The sequence below is a fragment of the Rhincodon typus genome, chromosome 1 (assembly GCF_021869965.1).
Source record: "Rhincodon typus isolate 14 chromosome 1, sRhiTyp1.1, whole genome shotgun sequence".
Taxonomy (NCBI): Eukaryota; Metazoa; Chordata; class Chondrichthyes; order Orectolobiformes; family Rhincodontidae; genus Rhincodon; species Rhincodon typus.
This window is the reverse complement of record NC_063332.1, coordinates 28,226,406-28,239,656: the sequence shown is the minus strand read 5'-3', so window position 1 is coordinate 28,239,656 and position 13,251 is coordinate 28,226,406. Positions and strand designations below refer to the sequence as shown.

The 13,251-nt window shown below is 40.8% G+C and overlaps 1 protein-coding gene across 2 annotated transcripts in view; it reads left to right on the top strand.

The window, feature by feature from the left end:
- Positions 1–13,251, top strand: part of smad2 (SMAD family member 2) — a 103,361-nt gene that overhangs the window by 28,432 nt on the left and 61,678 nt on the right. For both annotated transcript variants that reach the window (XM_048598189.1, XM_048598182.1), the window contains one exon: positions 9,289–9,482. In XM_048598189.1, the coding sequence (XP_048454146.1) occupies positions 9,289–9,482 (194 nt within the window). The remainder of the gene's footprint in view (positions 1–9,288; positions 9,483–13,251) is intronic.

Here is a 13,251-nt window from a genome sequence, read left to right as displayed (position 1 = left end):
ACAGAATCTCCTGTCTGTTCCCCTAACCATTGAATCTCCTGTCACTATCGCTCTCCTATTCTTGCCCCTTCCGTTCTGAGCCTCAGAGCCAGGCTCCGTGCCAGAGACCTGGCCGTTGTGGCTTTCCCCTGGTAGGTTGTCCCCCTAACAGTAACCAAAGCGGTATACTTATTATTGAGGGGAATGGCCACAAGGGATCCCTGCACTGTCTGCCTGCCTCTTTTTCCCTCTCCTGACAATCACCCAGCTACCTTTATCCTGTAACTTGGGTGTGACAACCTCCTTATAACTCCTACCCATCACCCCCTCAGCCTCCCGAATGATCCAGAGTTCATCCAGCTCCAGTTCCCTAATGCGGTCTGTGTGAGGAGCTGGAGTTGGGTGCCCTTCTCGCAGGTGAAGTCAAAAGGGACACTAGTAGTGACCCTTAACTCCCACATCCTATAGGAGGAGCATGCAACGCTCTAGCTTCCATTCTCTTTACTCTAGATTGCCAAAAGAATAAAGGGGAAAAAAAAGCTTGCTTTTTCAACCCTCCACAGACTTTGTGAGAGACTGGACAAACTTGAATGTTGGAGTCTGAGAGGTGACCTGATGAAAGGTTACACATTTGAGAAACCTAGATAGTTGGAGTCTCTTTCCCAGGGTAGAAATGTCAATTACTGGAGGACATAAGTTTAAGGTAAAGGAGGGAAAGTTTAAAGGAGCTGAGAGGCAAATTTTTGTTTAGATGGTGTTCGTGCCTGGAATGTGCTGCCTGAGGAAGTGGCAGTAACAGATATTACAGCAACATCTGATGTCTTGGCAGATACATGAATAGGCAGGAAATAGTGATATGGACAATGTAGAGCAAAAACTTTTCTAAACTACAAAGCATCCTGCGTTGGTACAGGCTTAGTGGGCCGAAGAACAGTACAGCAAAGGAACAGCCTCTTTGTTCAGACGGGTCTTTCCAACAGTTGACATGATTTCATGATCATTGTTGAACTCTTCCAGATTTTCTTATGAATTCAAATTCATTCGTCTGCCTTGGCAGAGTTTGAACTTTGGTCTGCAGAATATTATTGGGTCTCTGAATTAATAGTCTAGTGTGATTAAGCCAGTGACTTCCTGTGCTAGCTGAAACGAGGTGGAAGCAGGTTGAATGACCACCAAATGGGAAATCTAATTATTAGAAGGGAAAACTGTAGGCCTGGGGGAAAGGGCAGCAGAGTGACACTAATTAGATAACTCCAAAGATAGGACAGGAATGATGAGCATAATGTCCTAATATGTTGGTATCTTTTTCTTATTGAATCATCGCATTTTATCAGTTTGTTTTTCTTTTATTTTTGCTGCTGCGTAGAACTCACTAGTGCAAGTAAAGAGAATCTTATCCCTCAAAATAAATGCCCGAGTACAATAACATCTGTATTTTAAAGTCACAACTTCAGAGTGGTAACATGTTGCACATAAAATAACATTGCAGTGTTAGAAGTGTTTAGCTTTGAAGCTATTAATGTGTAAACCTTCCTTTCTGGCACAGTTTACCGTGGAGTGCTTTTGGCTTATTCTATATTGTTTGCATGGAAGAAGCAATGTGCCCTCCAACAATGTTATCTGTACTATAATCCCAATAATGCTGCCTGACTGTACCTTAGTCTCTGCACACTTGTTGCTTAAACACTGCTCATACCTTTGTTACCTCTAGATTTAGCTATCCCAGTGTACACCTGACTGGTCACCTGCACTCTACACTTCAGTAACTTGGTTGATTCAAAACTCTGCCTTTGTCCTTAATAGTGCTGAGCCCTTGTACCTGTGCTTGCTGATCTTCTGCTCTAGCAACACTTTGTCTTCCCAATTCTCATCGTCCTTTTCAAATTCTGTGGCCTCACCCCACATCTCTCTCTTCTAACCTTTAAAACTCTTCAAGGTATCTGCATTTATCTAAATTTAGCCTCTTGAACATCCTTTTATTTTAATGCCATTGTTATTGCTGGCTGAGCCTTCAGCTGCCTCAGCTCTGGAATTCTGTGTCTTGTTGACTTTCTATCATTTTCATCTAATAAGGCACACCATAACACCTATCTCTCTTTGACTTCAGATTTTTTGCCATTTGCCCTAATATGTGACAGTGTCTAACTTGCCTCTTCACTTCTATGAAGCACAGTGGGATGTTTTGCTGTCAAAAGGTACAGGGTGAATATGTTGGAATCGGAGGTTGTAGACTTGTTCGCTGAGCTGGTTGTTTGTAGACATTTCTTCACCCTGCTAGGTAGCATCACCAGTGCGCCTCCAGTGAAGCATTGGTGTTCTGTCCTGCTTGTTATTTGTGTCTTGGTTTGCTGGAGTGGTTGACATCACTTCTTCTGGTTTTGTTTCTGAGTGGTTTGTATATCGGGTATATAACCAACCCGATATACAGATCACTGAGAAACAGAGCCAGAAGTGATGCCAACCACCCCAGCAAGCCGAGAGACACACGTAAGCAGGACAGAACACCAGTGCTTCACTGGAGGCACACTGACGATGTTGCCTGACAGGGTGATGAAACGTCTGCAAACAAACACGTCGGCTTGGCGAATAAGTCTACAACCTCATCCACAAGAGCTACAAATCTTCTCGAACTTTGTTGTAATCTGCTATCTTTTTTAAATGACTGAACCTAGTTAATTTTACATAGATGCTTGATGTGCTGAATAGGTCAAGCAGCATAATGAACAGCTAATGTTTCAGGTTGGTAACTTTTGTCAGAACTGGAATGTGCCACAGATGCAACTGCTTTTAGGGAAGTATAAGGGGAAGGAAGATGGAGGAGTAAAGAATAAGTGCGTCATCTGCAATTAGGTGGAATGCAGGTCTGAATCAATGTGACAAGTAAAGAAACAAAAGATGCACCCAGAGTTGTAACTAACAATGATAGAATAAGCACTCTGTTATCTGGGGGATGAAATTCAAATTCTGACTATGACCTGAAAATGTTGAACAATGTTTAGTTTTGGAAGGCTGTAAAATGCTTCACTGAAAGAGGTGTTCCTTGAGCTATTGTTGAGCTATCTCTGTAAGGGACAAAGATGACAGTTGGTAGAAGCTTTAATCTGGCCATCGTTGGAAGTTTGGGGCTATGCTTGCTGGTGTTTAGGAAAACAAAATCCTGATCTGACTTTGGTTTTCCCAATGTTTGCAAAGTAGCCCCTCTGAGAAAGATACACTAAACTCAAGGAAGTACAAGTAAATTGTTGCATCATGCAGAAGAAATGTTTGCTGTCCTAGAAGGTTGAAGGGAGGTAAAGGATAGATGTTGTATCTCCAATACTTTTGTGAGGACCCTGGTGTGGCTGATGGTGAGGAGAGCTGAAGGTGTTTAGTGCAGTTGTGCTGCAGGGTTGTGGAAATGGTATAAGAGAGTGTGTTAAATGTGAAGGCCACACTTTTTTTGAAAGTTGGGACAAGTGGTAGCTTGTCACTTCCTGTAAGGCAGACAGGGAAAGGTGTGAGAATAGATATAGAAAATGTGATGGAGCCCCTTGAAGGCATGTCAGTTAGTGTTGGGGTGTGCATGGGTTGGTTAGCTCAGGACAGCTGGTTTGCGACGCAGAGTGACGCCAAGAGTATGGGTTCAATTCCTGTACCAGCTGAGGATACCGTGAAGGTCCCACCTTCTCAACCTCGCCTGAGGTGTGGTGACCCTCCTGGTTAAATCATCACCAGTCATTCCTCCCTCTCCTAACTACTGCTACACACAGACAAAGACAGGTGTGCGCGCACATGTACACCTACTTCTACAGGAAGGGAGAAGTTGGAAATGGATTGTATGATCAGCCTGATGTAACCTTCCATACCAATGTTGCATATTTACAATTTGTTCCTGGAAGAATACCCCTCAAAGATAAGTTGCCATAGCCAGAAGTCAAATGACACTGGGTTATAGTTCAACAGGTTTGTTTGATATCATAAATCTTCACTTCTGACTTTGTCCACCCCAGTCTAACACTAGCACCTTCACATCATAACTCGACAGGGCTGGTTTGGCATTAGAGACATATAGGAAGAGATGATTGGTGGTAGATATTTTGAAGCAGAATTGAATACCTTTTGTATAACGGGTGGTCAGTACTATTGGAACGAGAGAGTAATTGTACCACTTGGTGCATAGGTGATGTGGTTATGGTCTCTTGTCCCAACCGTCCTATATGTAGACTCTTCCCCGCTTCCCCGCTCCCCCCCCCCCCCCCCCCCCAAAAAAAAAACGAAAACAGCCCTCGATTCTCTTGTCTACCAAAGATCTATCAAAGTCAGCAGTGAATACATCCAATTACACATCTCCACTACCTTCTGGGAAGAGAATTTCCTAGACTAACAACCCTATGCAAGAAATTATTCTCCATTTCCACTTTAAAAGGGAAATATCTACTTCTTGAATTGTGCTCCCGATTGGAGGTCTCCCTGACAAGAGCAAATGTCTTCCTCGTATCCACGAAGATCCTCTCAGGATCTTTGTGTCCCTTAGATCATGTCTCATTCACCTTAAGTTGGTGCAGGCCCAGCCTGTCAAACTATTCAAATGAGAAAAAAAACTGTAACAATAGCAGTACTGGAAATGTGATCTAACCACAGTCCTGTCTAGGTGCAATAACATTTCCCTCCTTGCATACTTGCCTTGCAATAACCAAGAATGTTTTATTTTTCATCCTAGTCACTTGCTGTAGCTGCACACTAACTTCATTATTCTTACACCAGTGCACTTAGATGCCTTTGTATCTCCAGTTCTGCAATTTCTATTCATTTAGTGCTGTTCCAGGGTTCCCATTCATTTTGACAAAGTGGATAAGTTTGCATTTTCCCACATTATATTTCATCTGCAAGATTTTTGTGCGCCCACTTTCTTGTAGACTCACTCTCCTCTTAACAATTTATTCTCCTATCTATCTTGGTGTTCTGAAAAAAAAATCCTTAGCTGATATGCATTCAGCTCCTGCATAAAGAAGTGGATGCATAGTTGAGACCCCAGCAGTGATCCCTGTTGCACCCTCAAAGCTTACAGCCTGCCAATGTGAAAAGATCCGTTTATCTCTATTGGCTAGCCAGTTCTTTATTAGTGCTAATAATTTACTCTCTATTCCGTATATTCTTATTTTGTCGAACAATCTTTTGATGTGATGACCTGATAGAAGTACATAAAATTTGAGTGCATGGGTAGGGTGGATAGTCAGCGTTTCTTTCCCACAGTGAAAATGTCAAAATACTAGTGGCAAAAGTTTAGGATGAGAGGGGCAAAGTTTCTTTTATGTAGAGCATAGCAGGTGCCTGGAATGTGCTGTCAGGGAGGTTGTAGAAGCAGATGTGATATTGAAGTTTAAGTAACATTTAGACATATGAACCGGCAGGGAACAGAGGGATATGGACGATATGCAGGTAGATGGGATTAGTTTAGAACTGCATCATGGTCATCGCAGATATGGTGGGCTGAAGGGCCTGTTCCTGTGCCGTACTGTTCTATGTTCCTATCAAATAAATGCCGTTTGGAAATCCAAGGACTGAGTTCCTTTTTATCTGCTAGGTGTTTTATTCTTCAAAACAAACACTAATCAGAGTATTTAAACACAACTTCCCTTTAACAAATACAGGAACAAAAACAGAAGTTGCTGGAAAAGCTCAGCAGGTCTGGCAGCATCTGTGAAGAAAAAAATCTGAATTAATGTTTTGGGTCTGTGAAGAAGAATCAGAATTAACGTTTCGGGTCCGGTGACCCTTCCTCTGTTCTCTAGCAATTTCTGTTTTTGTTCCTGATTTACAGTATCAGCAGCTCTTTGGTTTCCCTTCAACAAAGTTGTGTTGACTCTACCTAATTGCATCAAGTATTCTGCCATATTCTCTTTAATAATGGGTTCTAACTGTTACCCTAAAACAAATGTTAGGTTAACTGGTTCTTGTTTTCTGCTTTCTATCGCCCTCCTTTCTTGAGTAAATGTGTTACATTAGCTATTTTTCAATCCACTAGAATCCTCCAACATAAAAGGTATTTTGAAATATTATAAACCAGTGCAATAACTATCACTGCTGCCACTTCCTTCAATACCTAGTAAGCACACCATATGGTTGAGAATTGTCAACCTTTCTAATTGTTTTCCCAACACCTCCATGGTGAAGGTGATTATTTTAAAGTTCTTCCATTTCATTCCACCTCATAATTTGTCTTTGGGAAATTTACTGCTCTTCTGCAGCAAAGAGACACATCTGAGCTTTGCAGATTCAACATGATGAACAATTTCTGATCATAATCACTACTTTTAAGCAGCAGATCCTGGTAGTGATTCTGCTGTTACCCTTGCCCTTCTCAAGATCCAGCTTTTATTTTAACATGTTCCATTCATGCCTCCTTTTGCCGTGCCCCATTATCTCTTTTATCACTTAATCACTTTCCACTCTATCATTGAACTTTCCTATTGTACTTCTGAACTATTGTCTTTGTTCTTGTTTAAAATATGTTAACATTTGTAACATTTTCTATGATTGCTAATCACCTGAAATTTTGACCATTTCTTTCCACAGATACTGTAATACCCAGGTCAGGCAGTATTTGCTGAATATTTTCAAATTTCCAAAACCCAGTGTTTGATCTTAAGCCATTGTTACAGTTAAATGTAAAACTGTTTTACCTTTTTAACTCTCTCCAGCAAGACAAAACAATTCCCTTTTTCATCATCCTGCATTTAGTCATCACAAAGAAGCCTGCTATCTTTGGCCTCTGCTGTTTTTTGTACACCAAATCAATTGTTATAACTAGGGGGAAGAAAAATAAGAATGCTTTACAAGTCTGCACTTTTAAAAATGGTTTTCATCTTGTTGTTTGGATTTGTCTTCTGGTTGGTTAAAAATTGATTCTTTGGTATTGCAATTCTTGTAAAGCAAGCAATAAATGAGCACGTCTGAAATTCAGCGCTGCTTATACAAATGGCTGTAATGGTAATGCAACCCCTATGTTGTGTAATTGTTTGATCTGCTTGACCAAGCTTCCATGTGAACCAAAATGTTCACTTTTCTGTCCTTTTGATTTTGATTTTCCCTACTCATTGAGCGCAAATTGGAATATTAATACTTAGTGGTAATTTGATTCAATGTAGTTTTATCTCTTTAATCTTTTCATTGGAGACACCTACCCTTTCTGATGATTTTGTTTGTTGGTAACTCCTTGATACCTGACTCAAGTTGTCATTCTACATGTATGATTGCTGAGGTTGCTTTGGCAGGATTTTGACTATAAAGGGCAGTTTTGTTGAATCTTCATGTTGTCCTCCTCTTATCCACATGAGAATACTTCCTCATTGCCATGGGTGAAAATCTTGGCTGACTTTTTTTTAATTTACCGACATACCTAGGTCAAATCACAACATCTCAACTGCTGGACTTGCTATGATCAAATAACTCATCGATGAACAAATCTAATTTAGACATTTTCCTCCATAAGCTTGCTACATTGAACAACACAGACAATTATGTTATCAAGCATGGCAGCTATTTTGGGCTTAAGAATTTGCAAATAGCAGTGAGATAAATAATTTTTTTTTGATCCTCTTGGTTGAATGGCACATGACACGAGAGCACTTGAACCTAGCAAATTGGCTGCTTTTAACATACTATCAAGCTTTTATTCCCTTCAACAGTGCAACCAGTCATTTTATAGCACTGGAGTGTCAGTCTTGGTTAAGTATTGAAGTCCTAGCGTGAAACTTGAATTTCTAAACTTGTGATTTGAAATGAGTAACCTGGTTTTATTGAATATAAATTTCATTAAAATTATTTTGTTTGCTTTTTGCCCTACACTGATAGTTATGGCTTCAATTTGGCAACAGTACTGTCTGTAACAACAGAAATATTGCCTTTTACTTAGATTTTATGGCTTGAATAGTTAAACACTCTTAAAGCCGTTTTTCTGTGCAAGGAAGAATAGGCATTTAACACGAACATGGAGGGTTAAAAGCAGCAGGAGTAGGCCGTTTGGCCTGTTGAGCCCCTTACGTTGCAGATCTGATTGTAACCTCAACTCTGTTCCGTTCATCCTTAACTTTTCAACCCTTTTCTTATCTGTCCACCTCTGCATTAAAAATATTCAAAGACTCTGCTTCCGCTGCCAATTAAAGAAGATAGTTTGAGACCTATGACCCTCAATCTTAAGTGGGCAATCTTTTATCGTTAAACAGTGACCCCTTATTACAAATTTTCTAAGAGGGAATATTGTCTCCATTATCAACTGTGTCAAGCCCCCTCAGGATCGTGCATGTTTCAATCAAACAGCCTCTGGCTGTTCTAAATTTCAGTAGGTGCAAGCCCTAGTTTGTGCTACCTCTTCTCACAGACAATGTGTCCATTCTAACCTTACACAATTTTAATTTTTTTTTCAAAAAATGACAAAGATAGATATTTTCAAATCAAATATGAATTAGAGATCAAATAAACATTTTGTGGTGACAGTCTTTCTTTTCTTAATATACCATAAAAATGAATCTTCAGTAAACTAGGTCTGACTGATCATTTGCAAGAACTTATATTCTCTTCGGTAAGGTTAAATTTGCTATTGCAAGTCTAGTAATAGGATTACAGGTGAAGGTATCCTTTTAAAAAAGCAAGAAATACTAAGATGAAATGTATAGTTCACTAAAGCCTAATTGAGATTTGAATTCAGCAAGTGCTAGTATAATATCCTAGGTGAGGTGACTGTCTAATGGGATTGTTGCTAAATGGTTAACCCAGAGACAAGATAATGTTCTGAGGACATGGGTTTAAATTTGACCATGGCAGAATGTGGAATTTGAATTCGGAGCCCAATGATGCCCATGAAACCACTGGTTGGAAAAACCTATCTAGCTCATGGATGTCCTTTAAGGAAGGAAACTGCGTTCCTTACCTGCTCTGGCGTATTTGTGACTCCAGACCCACAGCAATGTGGTTGACCCTAATTGCCCTCTGGGCGATTGGGGATGGGTAATAAATGCTGACCCAGCTAGCGATGCCCTCAATCTCGTGAATGAGTAAAAGAATAGATTTGATGTCTCTGGTGTAAATGGTTCTGAGAATGTTCTGCGATTGCAACAAAGTACCGTAAGTTGAGAAATTTAATTGCCACCCCCACTTACCCCTTCACTGACACCGTAATTTTATAATCCACAAGGTGATAATAAGCGGTCAGTTGATTTCCTTTAGTAAATTATGTATTAACTGTGACTTTCTCAGTAATAACTTTATAATGCTAGAATTTATAGTTTGATTTCCTCAGCATTCTACATTTATGTTGTCTGTTTTGTACAGATCACTTGATGGTCGGCTGCAAGTTTCACATCGCAAAGGTTTGCCTCATGTTATTTACTGTCGCTTGTGGCGATGGCCTGATCTTCACAGTCACCATGAGCTTCGAGCCATTGAAACTTGTGAATATGCTTTCAATCTTAAAAAGGATGAAGTGTGTGTTAATCCATACCACTATCAGAGGGTGGAGACACCAGGTGAGTGCAAGCTAAAGCTAGGTTTTACAAATTAATTTTTACAACTTTAATTTTGTTCATTTGCTATTTTTTAAATCTTTCTTTCATGGGATGATTTGTTGTTGGTAAGGCTGGTATTTGTTGCCCTTCCTTGATTGCCCTTGAGAAGGTGCTGGTGAGCAGCTGCCCTGAACCAGGGTAATCTGTCTGGTGTATATGCAGTTTACAATGCTGTTAGGAAGTTCCACGATTTAGACTTGGTGATATTCAGGGTGAAATATTTCCAAGTCAGGACAGTGGGTGAATTAGAGGGGAACTTGTAGGCAGTGCATTCCCATATATCTGTTGCCCTGACTTCTTGGGTAATAGAGGTTGTGAGTAAGGAAGGTTAATTTTGAAGCATCCATGACAATTTTCTGTATTGCGTCTTCTTTGCACACTGCCACTATATGTTGTTTGGAGGCAGTAAATATCGAAGGTGGCGCAATCAAGCAATCTCCCTTGTCTTGGGTGGTGTCTTGCTTGAGTGTTGGAGCTATGCTCAACTCCACTTTTGGAGAGCTTTGTCACATTCCTGACTTCTACTTTTGTAGATAAATGTTTTTTTTAAAAAAGAATTCATTCAGGGGATGAGGGCATCACTGGCTTGGCCAGCACTTATTGCCTTTCGCTAATTGCCTACAGGGCAGTTAAGTGTCAACTGGAGTCGCATGTTGGCCAGACCAGGTAAGGAAGACAGTTTCCTTCCATAAAGGACATTAGTGAGCCATATGGATTTTTCTGACAATTGGCAATGGATTCATGGTCATCATTAGACCCTTAATTCCAGATTTTTATTCAGTTCAATATCTACCATCGGCTGTGACAAGATTCAAATCAGTGTCCCCAGAACATTACCTGGCTCTCTGGATTAACAGTCCAGTAATAATACCATTAGACTGTTGCCTCTCCTAATTGTACAATGCCAAGTCTGACAGCCTACTCTGTGTTTGGTCCAGAAAATTTCTTTCAGCAGCACGATCTTTGAAAGTATTCTATGAACTTCCCATCCAGCCAATTTGACTTTTCCAGTTTAATTGTAGCATAAAGTCACTAATGATAAGTCTGTGTATAAGCCACCAGAATCAGTAAATCTCCCTATTTACCACAGGGAGGTTAGATTCTCTCTTGATGGAGATATTAATTCTGTCATCAGTGTAGCCACTCAACCCCATCTTAAATATTGTCCACACCTTGCTGTGCATGGACACGGACTGCCTCGTTATCTGAGGAGCTGCAAATGGAATTGAACATTGTGTAATTATCGGCAAAATTTTCATTCCTGACTTTGGAGGAAAATCATTGCTGAAGCATTGAAGATGGCTTTTCCTTGGGACCTTTGGGTCTTGCTGTATATGAGCATAGTATGTTTGCTGTGTAGCAAAGCAATTTATGTTGACCATAGATCCATATGGCTAAGTTTAACTGTATGTGGGATGCCAGGCTTTTAATGTTAGTTTATAAAATGTGAGCTTCAGGATTCTGTCTTTTGTGTAGAGCACTCCTTGCAAGACCTGGTAGAATGTTGCAAACTGTAGTGTGTAAACAAAATGTCCTGATGATTTTAACATTTTGAATGTACTTCTGGAACGATGGAGAATTTACTGCATGCTGTGGATGTTCTTTGGATATCCCTTTTGTCTATGCATTCCATTATAGCTTAGTCTAAGATGTAGCTGCAATTTGTATTTTCAAAGTTTTTGCATTAATGTTGAATAAAACTTTTGAGTTTTCAATAGAATGCAGAAACCTATTTAAAGACTGCATTGATTGCGCAATGGAGTTGAGTTTGCTTTACTGTTATCACATGTATCACGATACAGTGAAAATTGCTTCACATGCTATACAGGCAAGTTGTACATGCAAAGTGCATCAGGGTAGCAGAATACAGTGTGACTGTTGCAGCGAAAGATCAGAATTAATATTCAAGTGGTCCATTCAAACTTCTGATAACAGCAGGGAAGTCATTCTTAAATCTGTTTGTACATGTGTTCAAACTTTGATATCTTCTGCCTGATGGAAGAGGGTAGAAGACAGTATAACTGGATTGGAGAGGTCTTTGATTATGTAAGGGTCCAGGCCTGAAACGTCAGCTTTCCTGCACCTCTGATGCTGCTTGGCCTGCTGTGTTCATCCAGCTTTACACCTTGTTATCTTTGATCATGTTGGTTGCTTTCCTGAGGCAGGGGGAAACAGATGGATGGAAGGCTGCTTTGCGTGATAGATTGGGCTGTGTCATTGAGTCATAGAGCCCTACAGCACGGGGACAGGCCCTTCGGCCCAAGCTAGTCCATGATGACCAAAATGTCCATCCCCGCTAACCTCATTTCCCTGCACTTGGTACATAGCCTTCTAAACCTTTTGTGTCCATGTATTTGTCCAAATGCCTTTTTAAATGTTGTTAATGTACCCGCCTCAACCACTTCTGCTGGCAACTCATTCCATATGCACGCCACCCTTGTATGAAAAAGTTGCCTTTCAGGTTCCCGTTTTATTTTTTTCCCTCTTATCTTAAACAGATGCCCTCTAGTCCTCGATTCCCCAACCTTTGGAAAAAGATAGAGTGCATTCATCCTTTCCATCCCTCTCTCGATCTTCTACAAGAATCGTCCTCATTTTCCTACGCTCTAAAGAAAAAAAAGTCCTAGCTTGTCCAGCCTCTCCCTATAACTCAGTCACTGGCAACATCCTTGTCTTCACTCGTTCCAGATTGAAGACATGTCGTCATTGTCTTCAGGAATAGTGCCAGAAGACTGGAGACTAGCAAATGTTGTCCCCTTGTTCAAGAAGGGGAGGAGAGACAACCCTGGTAATTATAGACCAGTGAGCCTTACTTCAGTTGTGGATAAAGTGTTGGAAAGGATTATAAGAGAGGATTTATAATTATCTAGAAAGGAATAATTTGATTAGGGATAGTCAACGCGGTTTTGTGAAGGGTAGGTCGTGCCTCACAAACCTTATTGAGTTCTTCGAGAAGGTGACCAAACAGGTGGATGAGGGTAAAGCGTTTGATAAGGTTCCCCATGGTAGGCTATTGCAGAAAATACGGAGGCATGGGATTGAGGGTGATTTAGCGGTTTGGATCAGAAATTGGCTAGCTGTAAGAAGACAGAGGGTGGTGGTTGATGGGAAATGTTCATCCTGGAGTTCAGTTACTAGTGGTGTACCTCAAGGATCTGTTTTGGGACCACTGCTGTTTGTCATTTTTGTAAATGACCTGGATGAGGGCGTAGAAGGATGGGTTAGTAAATTTGCAGATGACACCAAAGTCGGTGGAGTTGTGGATAGTGCAGAAGGATGTTGTAGGTTACAGAGGGACATAGATAAGCTGCAGAGCTGGGCTGAGAGGTGGCAAATGGAGTTTAATGCGGAAAAGTGTGAGGTGATTCACTTTGGAAGGAGTAACAGGAATACAGAGTACTGGGCTAATGGTAAGATTCTTGGTAGTGTGGATGAGCAGAAAGATCTCTGTCCATGTGCATAGATCACTGAAAGTTGCCACCCAGGTTGATAGCGTTGTTAAGAAGGCGTACAGTATGTTAGGTTTTATTGGTAGAGGGATTGAGTTTCGGAGCCATGAGGTCATGTTGCAGCTGTACAAAACTCTGGTGCGGCCGCACTTGGAGTATTGCGTACAGTTCTGGTCACCGCATTATAGGAAGGATGTGGAAGCATTGGAAAGGGTGCAGAGGAGATTTACCAGGATGTTGCCTGGTATGGAGGGAAGGTCTTATGAGGAAAGGCTGAGGGT